Source organism: Triticum urartu, chromosome 7 (genome assembly GCF_003073215.2).
Source record: "Triticum urartu cultivar G1812 chromosome 7, Tu2.1, whole genome shotgun sequence".
Taxonomy (NCBI): domain Eukaryota; kingdom Viridiplantae; phylum Streptophyta; class Magnoliopsida; order Poales; family Poaceae; genus Triticum; species Triticum urartu.
In genome coordinates this window covers 353,715,590-353,737,488 of record NC_053028.1, presented here as the reverse complement: position 1 = coordinate 353,737,488, position 21,899 = coordinate 353,715,590, and the positions used below count along the sequence as shown (strand labels likewise).

At 43.6% G+C, this 21,899-nt stretch overlaps 1 protein-coding gene across 1 annotated transcript in view; it reads left to right on the top strand.

Annotated features, from left to right (window-relative positions):
* The first annotated feature begins 1,443 nt into the window (after positions 1–1,443).
* The window catches only part of LOC125518836 (NAC domain-containing protein 75-like), a 52,658-nt gene continuing 32,202 nt past the window's right edge, over positions 1,444–21,899 (top strand). Inside the window, exons 1-2 of the mRNA XM_048683709.1 lie at positions 1,444–1,635; positions 1,793–1,979. Coding sequence (XP_048539666.1) covers positions 1,444–1,635; positions 1,793–1,979 — 379 coding nt within the window. The remainder of the gene's footprint in view (positions 1,636–1,792; positions 1,980–21,899) is intronic.

The window sequence follows — 21,899 nt, the reverse complement described above, 5'->3', positions numbered from 1 at the left end:
TCTCATCGTGCAGGTGTGCACCACGTCCTACAGCATGCATAGGATCAAGGAAAAATTCATGAAATACCGCTTAACCTATCCATCAATCCAAGAAGAACCAAATCCATCCCAAACCATCATGTTAACGGCGGCCACCAGGCAGGTGATTTTCAACGTGTACAACATCCCATACCTACCCACCATGGTCTTATCCACTGGATGAACAAAAAGCACACATACCAGCACCAACTTCTCAGCGGACGGGCGGTTCGAACGTGTAGGCAATCCCAGGGAGTCAGGGAGGGCCGCCGCCCATGTCTTGCCACACCCTGCAGTCGGCCCGCGCCTAAACTGGGGAACCTCCGTAGCTGATGTGCACCTACTCACCGAAGATAGTAGGAGGTGAATGGGCATGCGCGATGGTGTGACGACCACGACGTCGGCCATCACCGCCGTCTGGCCCTTCCACTGCTGGAGAGTGGGCAACCGTCGTCGCAGGGGTCGCTCACCATGGAAGAATAAAGGCTAGGGGAAGGAGTTGAGTGGGGGAGGAGGAATCCAGCGGTGGCGGTGCACCTCTCTCTCTCTCTCTCGGAACCCTACGCATGACGGCCTCTGGCGTCGTCGGTTTTAATTTTTTTAATCGGTTATTTATTTCCTAATTAATGTGATTGAGTGACTTAAGTATGGTTTATTAATTTAGATTTGATCTTTATAGATTGATCGTGATTTATTCTTTCACATAAAGACATCACTAAATAATTTACGCCAGCATGGAAAGTTCTGATTTTTTTTTCTTTGTGTGAGAGGTTGACGTGAAAATAAACCAATGGGGTGGGGGATGATACGAAAAATAACTGGTTAAAAAACCCGGACGAAAGTGGTGGGACGAAAAAAACCTGGACGCAATCCTGCCAACTGCTCCATTAGGAGCAGAGATATTGCGCTACTCATACCAGTAAGTACTACTTCCATCCTAGTTTAGTGGTCCCCTTCATATTTAGTGTCAAATTTTGACCATTGATTTAACTAATGAAATGTCAATGCATGTCACCAAAAATTATGCCATTGGAAACTATGTTCAAACACGAATCCAACGATATAATTTTTTGTGACATGCAATGACATTTTGTTAATTAAATTTATGATCAAAATTTGACACAAAATACGAAGAAGACTAATAAACCAGGATGGAGGTAGCATTACTTGTACGACTAGTAAGTAGTACAGTAGTACTAGTATACATTGGTCCAATTATTCATCATGTCCTCACATTGAATTAACATGACAACACGCTGCATGTGAGGTGACACAAGAGTCCCTGCAACGTGTTCAGTTCACCAAAGTGATCCTCACCCCTCTGTTAGTACAATAGAACTCTCCCATTCTCTACAAAATCACTCTCCCATTCTCTCCCGATCTCCCGCCTCCCAGCCGTCACCTTGTTCCGATCCAGTTGGTACGATGAGCGATGAGCTACTGGAGCTGCTATACTTCATTGCAGGTAGTCAAAAGGAAGACTCTGAAAAAATTGATCTCAACAAGGATGCTCTTCAAGCTAGCGGCATGAAGGAAGGAACTAATGACGCCGCTCCTTTGAGTATTTGTCTCGTCGTCTTGTATGATGATCTTTCTGGGGGTTTTCAAGTCTTTAGAGTATGCATGTAGTAATGAAACCGAGATCCCAGTTTGTTCAGGTGTTGTGGACTTCAGATTTGGAGTAGCACTTACCTGTCAAAGTCTTTCATCATTTACTTAAACAGTTGATTGATCATACATTGAGTACCATTTAACTGAAATTAACCGATTCAAGTCCAAGAAGGATTGGCCGGTACTACCAGCTGGCGTCAATTTTAATCCCACGGATCAGGAGTTGATCGAGCACCTAGAGGCCAAAGTGAGTGCTAACAGCACGAGATCTCACCCTCTCATCGATTCGTTCATACCAACCATCGACAGCGAGTACGGCATGTGCTACACCCATTCGGAGAAACTTCCAGGTGAGACACCGATCGGCCGTCTACTTGCACAAAATATATCCCGTTGTTTATACCTCTATTTTTCTTTTTAGACATAGACTTAGTGAAGCAATTACAATTTGACAGTAAATAAAAAGTGAAGCAAGTGACTGCAACATGCCAAAGATGTTATAAAAATGCCAACTACCCTAAAACTTTTGTTCACCAATAATGTAGGTGATACGTCTCTGTCGTATCTACTTTTCCTAATGCTTTTCCTCTTGTTTTGGACTCTAATTTGCATGATTTGAATGAAACTAACCCGGACTGACGCTGTTTTCAGCAGAACTACCATGGTGTTGTTTCTGTGCAGAAATAAAAGTTCTCGAATTGGAACTAAACGTTGCGAGTAATTTTTATATGAATAAAAAAATACTGGAGCCAAGAACCACCGGAGGGGGCCCTAGGTGAGCACAGCCCACCAGGGCGCCCCGCCTCCTCCAGGAACGCCCAGGTGGGTTGTCCCCACCTGGTGGCCCCACAGACCCTGAAACCGATGCTATAAAATCTCATTTTTCCAGAAAAAATCAAGGAGGAAGAATTATCTCGTTTCGCGATACGGAGCCGCCGTCACCTCATGTTCTTCATCGGGAGGCCAGATCTGGAGTTCATTTGGGGCTCTAAAGAGGGGGATCTTCCGTCTTCGTCATCACCAACCCTCCTCCATCGCCAATTGCATGATGCTCTCCACAGGAGTGAGTAATTCCTTCGTAGGCTCGCTGGTTGGTGAGGAGTTCGATGAGATTCATCATGTAATCGAGTTAGTTTTGTTAGGGCTTGATCCCTAGTATCGACTATGTTCTAAGATTGATGTTGCTATGAATTTGACATGCTTAATGCTTGTCACTTTGGGCCCGGGTGCCATGATTTCAAATCTGAACCGTTTATGTTCTCACCATTATATCCATGCTCTAGATTCAATCTTCCAAGTTATAGTCACCTACTACGTGTTATGATCCGGCAACCCCGGAGTGACAATAGTCGGGATACTTCCCGGTGATGACCGTAGTTTGAGGAGTCCATGTATTCACCGTGTGTTAATGCTTCCTTCTGGTTCTCTATTAAAAGGAGGCCTTAATATCCCTTAGTTTCCAATAGGGCCCTGCTGCCACGGGAGGGTAGGACAAAACATGTTATGCAAGTTCTTTCCATAAGAACGTATGACTATTTACGGAATGCATGCCTACATTATATTTATGAACTAGAGCTAGTGTCGTATCTCCCTAGGTTATGACTGTTATATGATGAATATCATCCAACAAATCGTCGATCCAATGCCTATGATTTTCCTACATATTGATCTTGCTAAGTTACTACTGCTATTGTTACTATCGTCACTGCTACAAAACTATTACTATCACTATTATCGTTACCGTTGCTGCTACCACTACTATCAAAGCTATCATATGAATGTGCTACTGATCACTTTGCTGCAGATAATTAATCTCCAAGTGTGGTTGAATTGACAAATCAACTGCTAATACTTGCAAATATTTGTTGGCTCCCCTTGTGTCGAATCTATAAATTTGGGTTGAATACTCTACCCTCGAAAACTATTGTGATCCCCTATACTTGTGGGTTATCAAGAACTTTTTTGGCACCATTGCCGGTGAGCATAGCTATATTTGTTGAGTCACTTGGGATTATTGTCAAATTGTCACTATGGAGAATCTGAAGGATGCTAAGACTATGATTTTCCGCTCTAAAATGAGGGGAGGTAAGGAACTACCATCTAGCTCCGCACTTGATTCACCTTCTCTTATAAGTAAACTTGCAACACCACCACATGCTATTAATCCTAATATGTCATAAGTTATTGATGATGCTACTTCTACTATGAATGATATGTATGATGATGCTAGTACATTGCTTGATGATAATGTGCCACTAGGTGAATTTCTTGATGAACAACTTGCTAGAACTAAAGCTTTTGAGAATGTTGAAACTAATGAAGAGCTTGAAACTGAAACACCTATTATAACTAGCCCTCCTATATATGAATTGCCAAAGATATCGGAAGGTTATGTTATGCATGAGGAGACAACTAGAGACATTCTTGCTTGTAAGGACAGAGATGATCTAGAAAAAAAATTATGCAAGTATAAAGAAAGGGCTTTGAATGCTAAAATGAAATGTGATCCTCAGTTTGCTACTTCACCTATCTTTGTTGATGATAAGGATTTTGAATTCTCTGTCGACCCAGAGTTCATTACTTTGGTTGAATCTGATATTATCATGATTATGAAACTGAAACTATTCTGGCACATCTTACTAAGTTAAATTATATAGCCACCCTTTTTGCTCTTGATGATAAAATTCGCTATTATTATATTCTCAAATTATTTCCGTTCTCATTAAAGGGTGATGCTAAAGCTTGGTACAATACTATTGCTCCTGGTTGTGTGCGTAGTCCCGAGGATATGATTTAGTACTTCTCTAAAAAATATTTTCCTGCTCATAAGAAACAAGCTGTCTTACAGGAAATATTTAACTTTATGCAAATTGAAGAAGAGAGTCTCCCACAAGCTTGGGGGAGGCTTCTCCAATTTCTTAATGCTTTGCTGGATCATCCTCTTAAGAAAAATGAAATACTTGATATCTTCTATAATGGACTAACCGATGCCTCTAGGGATTTCCTAGATAGTTGTGCTGGTTGTGTTTTCAGGGAACGAAATATTGGGCAAGATGAAGAATTATTGAATAACATATTGATAAATTATGATGATTGGACTCTTCCTGAACCACCACTTAAACCCACTCTGAAGAAGAGGGGTATCTTATATCTCAGTCCGGAAGATATGCAAGAGGCAAAGAAATCTATGAAGGAAAAGGGTATTAAAGCTGAGGATGTCAAAAATTTACCTCCCATTGAAGAAATGCATGGGCTTCATACACCACCACCACCTAAGGTGGTAGAGGTAAATTCTCTAGTGAAATTCAATGATAATGATAATTCTCACAATATGCACCCTAGCCAATGCCTTTATGAGTTTGAAAACTACATTAGAAAATCAGATCACTTCAATGCAAATGTTATGAAACAATTGAAATACAATTCTGATATGATTGCTTGCTTGAGTGACTTGTTATTTAGAATCTCAAATGATGTTAGCAGTGTGGGTAAGCAGCTTCTATGGTTCAAACTCAGTTAGAACAAGTTGCTAAATCTCAAAGAGAGTTGTTAGATGAAACGAACAACAATATAAATGACATTGCTGTTAGAGTAGCCACTAAAGGAGGTAGGGTGACTCAGGAACCACTTTATCCTGAGGAACACCCAAAAAGAATTGAACAAGATTCTCAAAGAATTAACACTAATGCACCAAGTCCTTCTAAAAAGAAGAAGAAGAAGAAGAAGAATGATAGTACTTTGCATGCCTCTAGTGAACCTGAAGTGGAAAAACCTCCTGATAATGATAATGAAGTTTCTATCTCTGATGTTGAAACTCAATATGGTAATGAACACTCACCTTCTAATAATGAAAAAGATAATGATGAGGTTCATGAAAATACTCAAACAAATAGTAAAGAACCAGCCAATGATGTTGAGATAGAACCAGCAGTTGATCTTGATAACCCACAATCCAAGAATAAAAGATATGATAAAAGAGAATTTGTTGCTAGGAAACTCGGTAAGGAAAGAGAACCATGGGTTCAAAAACCTATGACCTTTCCACCTAAATCAACTAAAAAGAAAGATGATGAAGAATTTGAACGCTTTGCTGAAATGCTGAGGCCAGTCTTTTCGCGTACTCGCTTGACTAACATCTTAAAAATGCCTCCTTATGCAAAGTACATGAAAGACATCATCACCAATAAGAGAACAATACCGAAAGCTGAAATCTCCACCCTTCTTGCTAATTATACTTTTAAATATGGAGTACCTAAAAAACTTGGAGAACCGGGAATACCGACTATACCTTGCTCCATCAAAAGGAATTATGTGAAAACTGCTTTATCTGATTTGGGAGCTAGTGTAAGTGTTATGAATTTCTCTTTATATAAAATACTTGATTTTAATAAACTCACACCTACTGAAATATCATTGCAAATGGCTGACAATTCAACTGCCATACCTATCGGTATTTGTGAGGATGTGCCTGTTGTTGTTGCTAATGTTACTATTTTGACTGACTTTTTTATACTTGAGATGCCCGAGGACGACAACATGTCAATTATCCTTGGGAGACCCTTTTTGAATATTGCAGGGGCTGTCATTGATTGCAATAAAAGCAAGGTCACTTTTCATATCAATGGTAATGAGCATACGATGCATTTCCAAAGAAATAATTCCAAGTGAATGGTATTAACGTTATTGAAACATCTCTAACAATCACTATTGGAAGTTTTCAACTACCTCTACTGTGGGGACCCCGACTCATAAGTCGAGATCACCGAATGCACGTGTACAGTGATCCCAGAGATCAATGCTCACTGAACACACAGAAGCTGAATAACAAGAATCTTACATCCATACATACCGTCTTACACAAATTATGACCATTATGGTCAAGTATTACATAGATAAAGCCACAAGGGTTGAACACCAAATAAACTTAAGTAGCGGAAATCTTCGTCGATAAGTAGAACCCATGCCAGCTGCCTTAACCCTATAGGCATTTTGACTGGAAAGCGTCCTAGCTCGCATGTTCGTCACCGAAGTATTCTTCATCATATCATGTTCTTTCATGTCTGGCCAATAAAATAACCAGTGGCAAGCCAATGAGTACTTTGAATGTACTCGCAAGCAACCCATGATTGGAACAAGGCACAATAATGCAAAGATATAGCACTAAGTAGGTAGTTTGCAGAAAGCTAGTTTTGCGTGCAATGACATGATCTGCCAACATGTAAAGTATGCATCATGAGAGTACAGACATCTGTATGAACAAGTTACAGATATCAACATAAGCGGAGTTGGACACCAATCCAACTTAATCATCGTGTCAACCCATCTGACTTAACCCAAATAGTTTTATCAACACACACACACACACACATAGTTTGTAAAACTCTGGACGTAGTTTAAGCAGCACCGCCCAACTATCCGTGACCATGGACATGGCTATTCGAATAGTTTTACACTCTTCAGAGGTTGCACAATTTACCCACAAGATCCGGGGAACTTCCATGTCATCCACGACCCGCGGTACCTCAAGTACCCGGGGTAAGCACCCGATCACTATCTTTCCCTAGACGACACTAACAAGGAGTCCACTCGTTGTTCCATATCCTCACGATGTACATCATACGAGACTCACTCGAGATCATAACATCCAAGAGGGGACACAACGGTGTATCCGGTGCTCTGTGAAAACAATCATGGCCTCCCTACCTGGCACGACCCCGTCCCAAGAGAGAGCACCAACTCTCCCCCGTCACTAGTAATGCAGGCTCCAAGCTAGTATCGGCCTAGGTAATCAATAATGCCCTTTCCCATACAAGGGTAGAGTGGTTGCACATGTAAGGTTGGGACAGTCGACAAATCTTAAATCTAATCTGTTTTCGAAAACAACACACACACTTGCCTCGGTACACCACTTTGTCATCAAGTGGTTACCCACCTCATTATCTCCCTCGGGCATAAGTGGCACCCAACAGGGTTTTTGAAAAGTCTTTTGAAAATACTTTGTCTCCGTCACCATGCATATTCCCGTCCCTTTTGCGTAGCAACTACTTTAGCATCCTATCTACTCCCACCGGCATAACCCTCATAAGAAGGTAGGGTCATGCACAATGCAAGTATCAACGAGGAAGTAACGGTGGCAAACCACCCCATGTGGTCACCACAGTATCATGTCTCCGATGCAAGCAATAAAAGTGCTATATGACATGCATAAAAAGGGTTTCATAGACATGGTCAAAGGGCTGCTTGCCTGGTTCATCACAGTCTTGAGATCTTCTGGTCCTTCTCCAAGTACTCAGTCTACTTCGTCAACTAACGTCGAAACAATCATAATAAGCAACACAACAAGGCAGAAAATAAAAGTGATCTAAAAATATGGATTTGACTTTTCTAGGACTTCCCTAGTCATATGAAAAATAACCAGGGTGGTTTCACTGGAATTGGATTAGTAAATATTTCTGAACATTTCAATATGATGGAATCAAGGGGTTTATGGATTTGCAAGAAGTGTACAGAAATATATTTTTGAAAAATGAGCAAAGGCACCCATTTAGCAAATCATGATTTTAGAAGCATCTAGGAGTTGGTTTCACTGGATTTAGAGTTCAAATGAATTTCCTATGAATTTGCAAAGTTGACAAATATGAAGAAATGGCTCATTATTTTATGTGCGACAGAAAGTATTAAGAAAAATGTTCATAAGCTAAGTTATGAACTTAGAAGCATCTAGGAATTTGAATCATGGCCTTTGGATCAAATTTGAGCCCTCTGTGATTTTCTAAAGTTTATGCCAGAAATGGAAAAGTAAGATTTGCTAATTATTTGTGAAGAAAGTTTTTCTGGAAAAATGATAAAGTTACACCATGTGATATAGCATGAATTTATGAACTACTAGAAACTGGAATCATCTAATTTGGAGTCCATTTGAATTATTTGTGTTTTTTTGAAGTTTACTGGAAAAAGAAAAAGAAAAAGGAGATGGGTTTTACCCTTATCATGCGCTAGGCGGGAGATAGCAGAGGGCCGGCCTAGCTACTCGGCCACGCGCGGTGGCTGGGCGACGTCGAAGGCGCACCAGAGCGAGTACGCATTCGTTTCGGGGGAAGCGGGTTGCACCCGGTCTGTCTCCACTTAAACGGGCGGGGCCCGCCCACCGGGTCACTGACGAGTGGGGCCCGGTGCTTAGGCCGTCTCCTACCTCCCACTCGAATAGAGCAAGGGAAGGGGAGGCGAGGCCGAGCGGGCGCCGATGATCTCCCCGGCGGTACCGGCCACCTCCGGCGACGCCCGGCATACCGACGTGCTCAGGAGAGTGTGCCGCATCCTCCGAGGTGCGCCACAACCGTAGGGGTGGCCAGATGCGAGCGCATCCTCGGCCGCGGCGGGCAAGGCCGACGGTGGTGATGGAACTCGACGGCATGGCCATGGAGAGGAGAGGGAGAAGCGCGGGAGGGGCCCGCGGTGATGGTGGGAGTGCTCTGGTGCGGTCTAGAGGGGAGGAGGAGGAGTGGCGGGCGCGAATTTAGGCGGAGGCCGACGGGAAGGCTCTGGCCATGGTGGTGGATGGAGGGCACGAGGAGAGAGTTGGCTTGGTCCAGGGGGTCGCTGGGAGGGAGAGAGAGCGGAGGGGATCCAGAGGGAGGCCTCGGGAGCCCTTAAATGGAGAGGCCATGGCTCACCGTGGATGTGGCCTACGGGCACCCGTGGAAATGGCCGTGGTGGCCATGGGAGGAGGCTCGGGGCTGTTTGCGGCCCTCGTGGGCGTTGAGTAGGGCGCCAGGAAGAGAGAGGAGGATCGGGGCGAGCTCGAGGGGGTCCCTGGCATGGGTGCATGCATTGGCCGAGTTGGGCGGCATCTGGCGCACGCCTCAGGGGTTGAGAGAGAGAGGGGAAGGAGGGGGACAGCAGGGTGGAGTGGTGCGGACGTCGAGGCACCTCGACTGGCGCGAGGGGGAGGCTCGAGGTGGTCGGGTGGCTTGGTCAGAGAGCAGCTACAGTGCGTGGGAGCACTGTAGCACGCTCTGGAGCACGCCTTTGGCATGCCATGGCATAAAAAAGGGGAAGTGGGCGCGACCACTTGTGTCCAGTAGTGCTAGGGAGTAGTGAAGAAAGGGGAGGAAGCATTGGATGCTCTTGAGAGCCTCTAGGAGAGGCTAGAGGTTGAGAGAAAGGTGAACAGTGGCTGTCCAGAGGGGGAAAATGGGGTTTTACCCCATCAATCATGGAGCTTTGGAACAGGGGGAGCTACTGGAGGTAGGAGGTGACCTGGGGCAGCTGTGGTAAAAACTTGGGCTCATGCAGATTAGTGGAAGAGGTCAAAATGATGATTTTGGAAAAATGGCAGAAGGTGTTTGTTGTTTGTTTGGGCAAGAAAATTAATTCCACTTGCCATGATAATTAACAGGATGGAATGGCACATAGAAGTAGGATGTTCCACCAAGTTTGAGCTCATTTGGGCAAAGTAGCCAATGTAACTTTGGTAAACCCTAGAAATCAACAGAAATGGACTTTCCAAGATTTAGTCATGCAAATCTATTCTCCTTGATGCACCACTTAGTGTAGTGTCATCATTTGAGGTTCTGAACATGTCCAAAAAAGTTGAGATCAAAAGGAGAAAGTTGCCAATGTAAACTTGTTCAAATTTGGTTCTGGACAGAGAGGGTTTTGGGGCACTTTGATCAAGATAACATTCTCTCCAACTTGTGCCATTTGGTCCAGATGCAATATTACACCATTTTAACATGTGCACCAAGTTTTAGAGCATTTGGACATGTTTGACAGTGCAAAGTTGTTCAAACTTGAAAAAGGACATAAGTGGTTTTGAGAGGGTTTCATGGGGTTATACTGTTCTCCATGACATGAGACTTGGCAAGATCATCAAACATGTCATATGTGACACGCTAGAATTTTCTTGGAATTGTTGGGGAATATTTCCTGTAGAAATATTTCAAATCCTTGAAATGGGCAGAAATGGTTTTGGGAGGTTTTGTCTAATATTTTGAACATGACCATGTGTTGAAACTCATATATATGGACAATATATGTCCACTGAGTTTCCCTGATTTTTCTCAAATATTTCTCAAGCTTTATAATAATTTTAACCTATTTAAGACCATTTCTGGCCTTAAGAAAAAGCCTTTAAATAAAATAGGAAAATAAATTTTAAAATTATATTTTTATGGTTTCTGGGTATCCTATATCTAGTAGGAGTCAAATATATTTTTGGAAAGATTTTTACTGCCCTTAATTAGGTACTTGCAGTGCAAACCTCAATTCAGGGGGGTTTGGAAAACTAATTTTTGAAAATACTATTTGGCCAAATTATTTTTGTAAGAAATTATTTTTATGTCCTATACACATGGCATGATCATTGGTTCAAGAGTTTGGAGCAAGGATATGAAGTATAGGAGTTGGAGGATTTATTTGATTTTTTGAGCACTTGCAAACAACACACAAAATCCAATCAAGGCAAGGTCCAAAACACTCAAAAGTTTTTGTCAAACCACATTTTATCATGATTTATTAGCTTAAGTGTTGTGGCATGAAAATCAGGGTGTGACAGACCTACCCCCCTTAGAAGAATCTCGTCCCCGAGATTCCCAGACTAGGCGCGGAAAGGAATACGAGATTTAAATCTGGGGTAGTCCTCATGTCCTCGTACTGTTTCTGCTTCCGTGTGATGCTTCATTGGTCCTTGAAGTACTTGATGACATGGCTTCGTGTATGACGTCCTGCTTGATCCAGGTTGCTAAGGGGTTTCTTGCATTGGTCAGATTGGGCTGGGGGCCGATGGCTTGGTGATCGATGTCCTTGTTGGTGATTGGGCTAGCTAGGAGGTCGGAAACGTTTCTGGAGTGGTGTCGTGTGGAAAAACGTTGTGCACAGTGGGTAACTCGGGTGGTAACCCCAGCTGGTAGCCGTCTACCCTTCGTCTTGGAGTGATCTCGAAGAGGGTCGATGAATCTTGGTGTGGGTTTCCTTGTCATGGAAATGCTTGGTTCCTTAGAGAGGAGTGGTTTGCAGATACGCACGGTCTTCGACGAGGAAGTTCACTTCTTGACGATAGTGGTTGGTATAGTTCTTCCTCCTTGACATGGCGATCTTCAGATGTTCCTTAACCAGCTGAACGATTCTTCTTCCATCTTCAGTTAGACAAGTAGGTCACCAAGTAAAAGTGACAACCAACGTGACCAAGTACTCCATGAAGTTTCTGTTCATGGGGTACATAAGGTAGCCTGGGGCATTGGTGGTGGTAACGGTTGAGTGTGCGCCAAGGTGTTTTTGATCTCGAGTCAAGACCCAAAGTTATGATCTGACCATGTTGTAGCTTGGTAGGGCTTAAGGGTTTCAAGGATCTAGTGTGCGACTGAACGTTTATCATCTTATCCTTGGGCACAGTTTCTGAGATGCCAATTGTTCTATCTAGTCCTCCAAACAGATCACCTTATACCGCTGAAAGCATCATTTCGTATGGGTCAACTCCAATCATCACTCATGCTATTCATATCCTCATGACTCCCAAGAGGAGGTCTAACAAAATCATATATGTCGACGATCCCCAAACTCATATGTGTGGTTACCCCTAAAAATCCATGGGTAGAGCATACAAGCTTCCAAGCTGGAATAAAATAGGACAATCCAAGTGCTCATCCTATTCTTCCAAGGTCTAAGATAAAGCACCTCTTATCCTAAGGAAACACGTCGTAAGCCACTCCAAGATCTTGTTTCCTTCCTATGAATCAACTCCAACAACCCATTAGCTCCCATCAATCACTACATAATCCATTTAATTCTACAAATCCAATGTTTATGGTGTTCCACATGATCTTCTAATGTCCTATAATCCTCAAATACTTGAAATGGGTTATCTTTACTATAGTCAGTCCACCAATTCCCGTTATCGGGGTCAAGTAACTTCCAACCTCCAGCTTATATAGATCCTTAAATCAATTCCAATCTCCTAGTTTATTGTCCATCGAGAAACATGGTATCACGATCAAGATCATCAGTCTAAATCCAATTTACTCCGAATCCTGCAGGCTTACTCAGCATCTATACTCAACTAGGATCACCTATTTAAATCCAAACCTCTTGTCCAACGAGGAATCCTACATGTTTCCCTCAAGTTATTTACGTAATATCAACTGTCCCCTATCAATATCATCTGATCAAGTCAAATCCTTGCACTTCCAGGAGTTTCAGCTTGCGATCATAATTGCCCCACTAAATCCAATTTATCCAGGGGTAATGAAAGCTATGCTACTCTATATTAATGATCCCACCAAGTTCATCTACCAACATGAAAGCCTCATAATCCACCAAATAGTCTCATATAATTTCTCAAAGTCATTGATATAAACTCATCAAGTCACTTGTCCTTTATTCCTATATCCTCAAACTGGTCTTCCCTATGGCATCGTCAGTTCTGGTGCTATATCAGGATGATAATGTGCTTGTTCACTATATCCACTAGTTCCATAATGAACCCAGTGTTGTGCAAGGTTTACAGAGGCTTAACTAGTTCTCTTGCAATTCTGTGGGTTAAGCACATGGTTAAGGACTCGAGCTAGGGTATCTCGTGAAGTCTCGAAGGGTCCGGGGATGGGTTTCTAATCATGAGGGGAAACCATAACTCCACGGGGTTGCGCTTGGTTGAGGAGGCTGTAGCAAAAGTCTTCGTGCTAGTTGGTTGCCAAAGTAGAATCCTTGGTGTACCTTGTCTTGCCGATCTTCAGTTAAGGAGAGAGAGAGATGAGAGGGAAGAGTAGCATAGAGGAGGGGAATGCCTAAAGGGGGTTCTATAGTGCAGGTGCAAACAAACGGGCGCCAAAAAGGGCCAAACAAAGGAAAACAAGGAAGGTGATATAGTCGCGTACTTGTTGCCTAGGGCAAAAGTGCGACTTATATCAAAACACAAACAAATAAAAACAAGCAACACACAATCATGGTTCTATTAGAACCATCATACGGACTCGACTCCACATAGGGGGTACACGACTCATCCTACCCTAGGGGTTCTCGGACTAAGTAGTCGCGCTTTACTTCGTGCCTCATGCAGTCTTTTTGGTTTTCCTCAGGTGTTGCTACGTCTCTTGTAGTTGTTCGATGAAACAATCCGGGTCGAGCCTGAAGATTCTTCAACAACTTCTCGCCTATTGAAGTCATGGGGTGAAGGTGGCTCCTCGTAGCACACATTGACTCGGTCTTCTGTTGTCTTCTTAATCATGACGACCCCTTTTTCCTTCTAAGGCGTCGACGGTACCAGGTAGGTAATCCCTTATGCAATGATATTAATAAGGCATAGTAGAGGTCCAACATGTCGGTTACGTTGATGAAAACATCGACACCAAGAGCGGGGGATGAAGAGAACCATTTTCCTGCTTACTATAGTGAGGCGGGCGAAATGGCAAGGTTCTCATCCACCGGTGGTTGCCGATACAACAACGGTAAGGACATGATTGCTCTATTAGCAATGTCTATCATGGTCTTGCATATCTTACACCCTGATCGTCATAGGACAAGGTTGCATCATCCTGGGGAAAATTCAAAGGTGTCACCATCCTCTGGGTCTTCATGTCCTCATTCTTCAAAGGCGTATCTTCTGTTGGCATCGTCTTGTTGTGGTGTCACGAATCTTGGGTTCAGAAGAGGTGGGTGAGTATTTGGCAAGGTGTACTCCTTCTAGGCTATCCACGAGGAGAAGAGAAGTATAGATAGTTTTGAAAACTACTAATAGTTTTAGAAATAATTTTACCCTATCTAACGACCATGCTAACTAAGGCTTCCTGTAGTCAGGATGGCTCTGATACCAACTCCGTGGGGACCCCGACTCATAAGTCGAGATCACCGAATGCACGTGTACAGTGATCCCAGAGATCAATGCTCACTGAACACACAGAAGCTGAATAACAAGAATCTTACATCCATACATACCGTCTTACACAAATTATGACCATTATGGTCAAGTATTACATAGATAAAGCCACAAGGGTTGAACACCAAATAAACTTAAGTAGCGGAAATCTTCGTCGATAAGTAGAACCCATGCCAGCTGCCTTAACCCTACAGGCATTTTGACTGGAAAGCGTCCTAGCTCGCATGTTCGTCACCGAAGTATTCTTCATCATATCCTGTTCTTTCATGCCTGGCCAATAAAATAACCAGTGGCAGGCCAATGAGTACTTTGAATGTACTCGCAAGCAACCCATGATTGGAACAAGGCACAATAATGCAAAGATATAGCACTAAGTAGGTAGTTTGCAGAAAGCTAGTTTTGCGTGCAATGACATGATCTGCCAACATGTAAAGTATGCATCATGAGAGTACAGACATCTGTATGAACAAGTTACAGATATCAACATAAGCGGAGTTGGACACCAATCCAACTTAATCATCGTGTCAACCCATCTGACTTAACCCAAATAGTTTTATCAACACACACACGCGCGCCGTTTGTAAAACTATGGACGTAGTTTAAGCAGCACCGCCCAACTGTCCTTGACCGTGGACATGGCTATTCGAAAAGTTTTACACTCTGCAGAGGTTGCACACTTTACCCACAAGATCCGAGGAACTTCCGTGTCATCCACGACCCGCGGTACCTCAAGTACCCGGGGTAAGCACCCGATCACTATCTTTCCCTAGACAATACTAACAAGGAGTCCACTCGTTGTTCCATATCCTCACGATGTACATCATACGAGACTCACTCCATATCCTCACGGTTTATCCAGTGCCCCATGAAAACAGTCATGACCGCCCTACCTGGCACGACCCCGTCCCGAGAGAGAGCACCAACTCTCCCCCGTCACTAGTAATGCGGGCTCCAAGCTAGTATCGGCCTAGGTAATCAATAATGCCCTTTCCCATACAAGGGTAGAGTGGTTGCGCATGTAAGATTGGGACAGTCGACAAATCTTAAATCTAATCCGTTTTTGAAAACAACACACACACTTGCCTCGGTACACCACTTCATCATCAAGTGGTTACCCATCTCATTATCTCCCTCGGGCATAAGTGGCACCCGACGGGGTTTTTGAAAAGTCTTTTGAAAATACTTTGTCTCCATCACCATGCATATTCCCGTCCCTTTTGCGTAGCAACTACTTTAGCATCCTATCTACTCCCACTGGCATAACCCTCATAAGAAGGTAGGGTCATGCACAATGCAAGTATCAATGAGGAAGTTACGGTGGCAAACCACCCCATGTGGTCACCACAGTATCATGTCTCCGATGCAAGCAATAAAAGTGCTATATGACATGCATAAAAAGGGTTTCATAGACATGGTCAAAGGGCTGCTTGCCTGGTTCATCAGAGTCTTGAGATCTTCTGGTCCTTCTCCAAGTACTCCGTCTACTTCCTCAACTAACGTTGAAACAATCACAATAAGCAACACAACAAGGCAGAAAATAAAAGTGATCTAAAAATATGGATTTGACTTTTCTAGGACTTCCCTGGTCATATGAAAAATAACCAGGGTGGTTTCACTGGAATTGGATTAGTGAATATTTCTGAACATTTCAATATGATGGAATCAAGGGGTTTATGGATTTGCAAGAATTGTACAAAAATATATTTTTGAAAAATGAGCAAAGGCACCCATTTAGCAAATCATGATTTTAGAAGCATCTGGGAGTTGGTTTCACTGGATTTGGAGTTCAAATGAATTTCCTATGAATTTGCAAAGTTGACAAATATGAAGATATGGCTCATTGTTTTATGTGGGACAGAAAGTATTAAGAAAAATGTTCATAAGATAAGTTATGAACTTAGAAGCATCTAGGAATTTGAATCATGGCCTTTGGATCAAATTTGAGCCCTCTGTGATTTTCTAAAGTTTATGCTAGAAATGGAAAAGTAAGATTTGCTAATTATTTGTGAAGAAAGTTTTTCTGGAAAAATGATAAAGTTACACCATGTGATATAGCATGAATTTATGAACTACTAGAAATTGGAATCATCTAATTTGGAGTCCATTTGAATTATTTGTGTTTTTTTAGGTTTACTAGAAAAAGAAAAAGAAAAAGGAGATGGGTTTTACGCATATCATGCGCGCCAGGCGGGAGATAGCAGAGGGCCGGCCCAGCTACTCGGCCGCGCGCAGTGGCTGGGCGACGTCGAAGGCGCACCAGAGCGAGTACGCGTTCATTCCAGGGGAAGCGGGTTGCACCCGGTCTGTCTCCACTTAAACGGGCGGGGGCCACCCACCGTGTCACTAACGAGCGGGGCCCGGTGCTTAGGCCGTCTCCTACCTCCAGCTCGAACTGAGCAAGGGCAGGGGAGGCGAGGCCGAGCGGGCGTCGGTGATCTCCCCGGCGGTACCGGCCACCTCCGGCGACGCCCGACATACCGGCATGCTCAGGAGAGTGTGCCGCATCCTCCGAGGTGCGCCAAAACCGTAGGGGTGGCCAGACGCGAGCGCATCCTCGGCCGCGGTGGGCAAGGCCAACGGTGGTGATGGAACTCGACGGCATGGCCATGGAGACGAGAGGGAGAAGCGCGGGAGGGGCCCGCGGTGATGGTGGGAGTGCTCTGGTGCGGTCTAGAGGGGAGGAGGAGGAGTGGCGGGCGCGAATTTAGGCGGAGGCCGACGGGAAGGCTCTGGCCATGGTGGTGGATGGAGGGCACGAGGAGAGAGTTGGCTTGGTCCAGGGCGTCGCTGGGAGGGAGAGAGAGCGGAGGGGATCCAGAGGGAGGCCTCGGGAGCCCTTAAATGGCGAGGCCATGGCTCACCGTGGACGTGGCCTACGGGCACCCGTGGAAATGGCCGTGGTGGCCATGGGAGGAGGCTCGGGGCTGTCTGCGGCCCTCGTGGGCGTTGAGTAGGGCGCCAGGAAGAGAGAGGAGGAGCGGGGCGAGCTCGAGGGGGTCCCTGGCATGGGTGCATGCATGGGCCGAGCTGGGCGGCGTCTGGCGCGCGCCTCAGGGGGTGAGAGAGAGAGGGGAAGGAGGGGGACAACACGGTGGAGTGGTGCGGACGTTGAGGCACCTCGACTGGCGCGAGGGGGAGGCTCGAGGTGGTCGGGTGGCTTGGTCAGAGAGCAGCTACAGTGCGTGGGTGCACTGTAGCGCGCTCTGGAGCATGCCTTTGGCATGCCATGGCATAAAAAAGGGGAAGTGGGCGCGGCCACTTGTGTCCAGTAGTGCTAGGGGGTAGTAAAGAAAGGGGAGGAAGCATTGGATGCTCCCGAGAGCCTCTAGGAGAGGAGAGAGGTTCAGAGAGAGGTGAATAGTGGCTGTCCAGAGGGGGGAAATGGGGTTTTACCCCCTCAATCATGGAGCTTTGGAAGAGGGGGGCTACTAGAGGTAGGAGGTGACCTGGGGCAGCTATGGTAAAAACTTGGGCTCATGGAGATTAGTGGAAGAGGTCAAAATGATGATTTTGGAAAAATGGCAGAAGGTGTTTGTTGTTGGTTTGGGCAAGAAAATTAATTCCACTTGCCATGAGAATTAACAGGATGGAATGGCACATAGAAGTAGGATGTTCCACCAAGTTTGAGCTCATTTGGGCAAAGTAGCCAGTGTAACTTTGGTAAACCCTAGAAATCAATAGAAATGGACTTTCTAAGATTTAGTCATGCAAATCTATTCTCCTTGATGCACCACTTAGTGTAGTGTCATCATTTGAGGTTCCGAACATGTCCACAAAAGTTGAGATCAAAAGGAGAAAGTTGCCAATGTAAACTTGTTCAAATTTGGTTCTGGACAGAGAGGGTTTTGGGGCACTTTGATCAAGATAACATTCTCTCCAACTTGTGCCATTTGGTCTAGATGCAATATTACACCATTTTAGCATGTGCACCAAGTTTTAGAGCATTTGGACATGTTTGACAGTGCAAAGTTGTTCAAACTTGAAAAAGGACATAAGTGGTTTTCAGAGGGTTTCATGGGGTTATACTGTTCTCCATGACATGAGACTTGGCAAGATCATCAAACATGTCATATGTGACATGCTAGAATTTTCTTGGAATTGTTGGGGAATATTTCTTGTAGAGATATTTCAAATCCTTGAAATGGGCAGAAATGGTTTTGGGAGGTTTTGTCTAATATTTTGAACATGACCATGTGTTGAAACTCATATATATGGACAATATATGTCCACTGAGTTTCCCTGATTTTTCTCAAATATTTTTCAAGCTTTAAAATAATTTTAACCTATTTAAGACCATTTCTGGCCTTAATAAAAAGCCTTTAAATAAAATAGGAAAATAACTTTTAAAATTATATTTTTATGGTTTTTGGGTATCCTATATCTAGTAGGAGTCAAATATATTTTTGGAAAGATTTTTACTGCCTTTATTAGGTACTTGTAGTGCAAACCTCAAAATTTTCAGAATTTTGTTCATAGGAAAAGGATGAGTATCTTTAGGAAGTTTGCTTCCAAGAAGAACTCCAAGGGAGTTATCGGGGAGTCATCTGCAAGTGATCTCCACAAACTGAAAGTGCATTATATCAACTAGAGGGGGGTGAATAGGCGATTTTTATGAATTCTTCACTGAGGAATTTCAGGGTGATGAAATTCCTGAGTGAAGAACTACTTGCAGCGGAATAAGTACTCAAAAGTAAACATAACAGTGCATGAGCATGGTCTTCATGAAGAAATGAAAACAAGCACAAAGTACAGAAAGCGTAAACCCAGGATAACACAGGATAAAGACAAACAGACTGAAGAAATTGAACTGAGGAAATAGAGAAAGTCTTTAGTCAAAGTCTTAAAACAGATATGAACAAGAATACAACACAGAAATGAAGAAATGGAAGGGTTGAGGAAATGGAACCAAGTAGCTTGGTGAAGACAATGATTTGGTAGACCAGTTCCAAGTGATGTGACAGTTGTACGTCTGGTTAGGGCGGCTAGGTATTTAAACCTAAGGACGCACAGTCCCGGACACCCAATCCTGAACACGCAGCTCAGGACACTCATTCCTCACCGTATTCCCCTTGAGCTAACATCACACAGACCTCGCCCAATCACTCGTGGTAAGTCTTCAGGTGACCTCCAAACCTTCACAGACTCGGTCACTCGGATCCACAATTTCTTCTTGGATGCTCTAGACCATGACGCCTAACCGTCTGGAAGATGCATAGTCTTCAAGGGTAACAAGGGTCGGATCCACGCAGGATCAATCTTTTCAGTGATGCTCAATCACTTTGGGTCTGTAGGTGTTCGGGTTTGCGTTTTCCTCACTTGATGATTTTCACTCAAAGTCCTCGGAGAATGGGATGCTCTCAAATGACAAGTGTCAGTTTCTCTCGGAGCAGCCAACCAGCTAGTGGTTCTAGGGGCGGCTATTTATAGCCTAGGGAGCAGCCCGACATGATAAGACATAAATGCCCTTCAATGATATGACCGTTAGGTGGGTAGATATTTTGGGACAGCTGGCGCATAGCACAGCAACGGTCGGAATTTTGAGTATCAAATACCTTAGGGCTATCGTGTTCCTCACTGGCAAATTCCTAACTCCTCAGTCAGAACAAATTCCTCAGAGACCAGAAGAACTTCGTATCTGTCACTGAAGAAATTGACCGAACTGTATGAGATTTCCAATGGCTTCACTCGAAGGGATTGGTAGGTGTAGGATTTGAGTTGAGCATCACTTGGGAATTTTTCCTTAGTATTTCCTCGACCCCCTTTAACAGTACGGTGTCTCCTATGACTCAAGAAAGAGAAAATAAAACAAAGAAAACAAAGGTCTTCATGCTTCACGTTCCTCGAATGAATACCAAGTCTTCAGGATCACACCAATTTATTCACTTTCAAAGTCTTTAGAAAGTCTTCAGAAATCCAAAGTCTTCAGTCGAAGAACTTCATTTTTAGGGGTTGACTTTCTCTGTAAATATCAAACTCCTTATAGACTTATAGACATGTGTACACTCACAAACGCATCAGTCCCTTAACCTATAAGTCTTCAATACACCAAAATCACTAAGGGGCACTTGATGCACTTACAATCTCCCCCTTTTTGGTGATTGATGAAAATATAGGTTAAGTTTTCAACGGGGATAAACATATGAAGTGTAAATAATGAAATGGAGGAATTTGATTGCAAGATATAGAAGAACTCCCCCTGAAGATGTGCATAGTGAGGAATTTTCTTTTGAAGCAATGCACACTTTGAAGAGTAGAATCATGGAGATATCCCCATATATCTTGTAATTCATACACGCATTTAACATATAATATGAAGAATTTGAAATGCATGATGAAATATGGTGACTGATGTAATTCAGCATGCGTGCATTAACAATAATGAGGAATAAGCATGCAGAAAAACTCAGCAAAAGTATCATACCACCATAGAGTTTAAGTTTACAACTCAATCCAGCAAAGTCTTCAAAAGAATGAGAGTTGTAAGTTAAAAAACGCCCATATAGGTAGACCCGCTTGAAGACTAACTCAAATTTCTCCCCCTTTGTCATCGAATGACCAAGAGGGTCAAAAAAATGAGGACTAACGCCCCTGAAGAATATCAAGTTGGAGGAGCGCCACCTTTGTTGGGGTCGTTGGTTGTTGTAGGGCCTGCAGCAGTGTCATCCAAGTCTTCAAGCTCATCGGTGTTGCGGGATGAAGAATATGAGTTGGCCACCAAGGAAGGAACTTTGACTTTCTTGAATTTCTTCGTCGGATGTGCAGACCAATCAAAGTTCTCCTTGAGACCCATTTGCTTCAGATCTTCTTCACCATACAGATATGATAAGATAGCCCAGGTGCGACCGAAAACTTCATGGAGGTAGTAATGGTTTTTCTTCACTACATTATGTGTAGCAGTCATGTTGTGAAGAAGAGAACCAAACTGACGCTTAACCCATTTATGGTTTCGATCCACCTTCTGTAGAAGACTAAGAAGCAGCTCACGGTCAGTCATCACCCTGGGAGCTGTGGCTTGAGGATTTTGCTTGGATGCATGTGCAGCAGAATCATGAGTAGCAGAGTCATCATTGGTGGAATAGGATGCAGCTTTGCGAAACTGACCATCCAATGGACAAATGCCTTCGTCAATGACAGCAGGTGCCTTGCCATTTTCATCAGCTGAGGAATAAGTCTGCTTGAGGACTTCAATTGGGGGCAGGTAACTGAGGTGATTGTGAAAGTCAACCTTGTAGTTTAGTGAAGACCTTGTTCTGAGGAATCTCATCATCCAAGGAGCATAAGGCTTCAACTCAAACGAAGAGAGTGCAACATTTGCCAGAGTCCTCATGAAGAAATCATGATAATTGACAGGAATGCCATGTATGATGTTGAATAGCAGATTCTTCATAATGCCAACAATTTC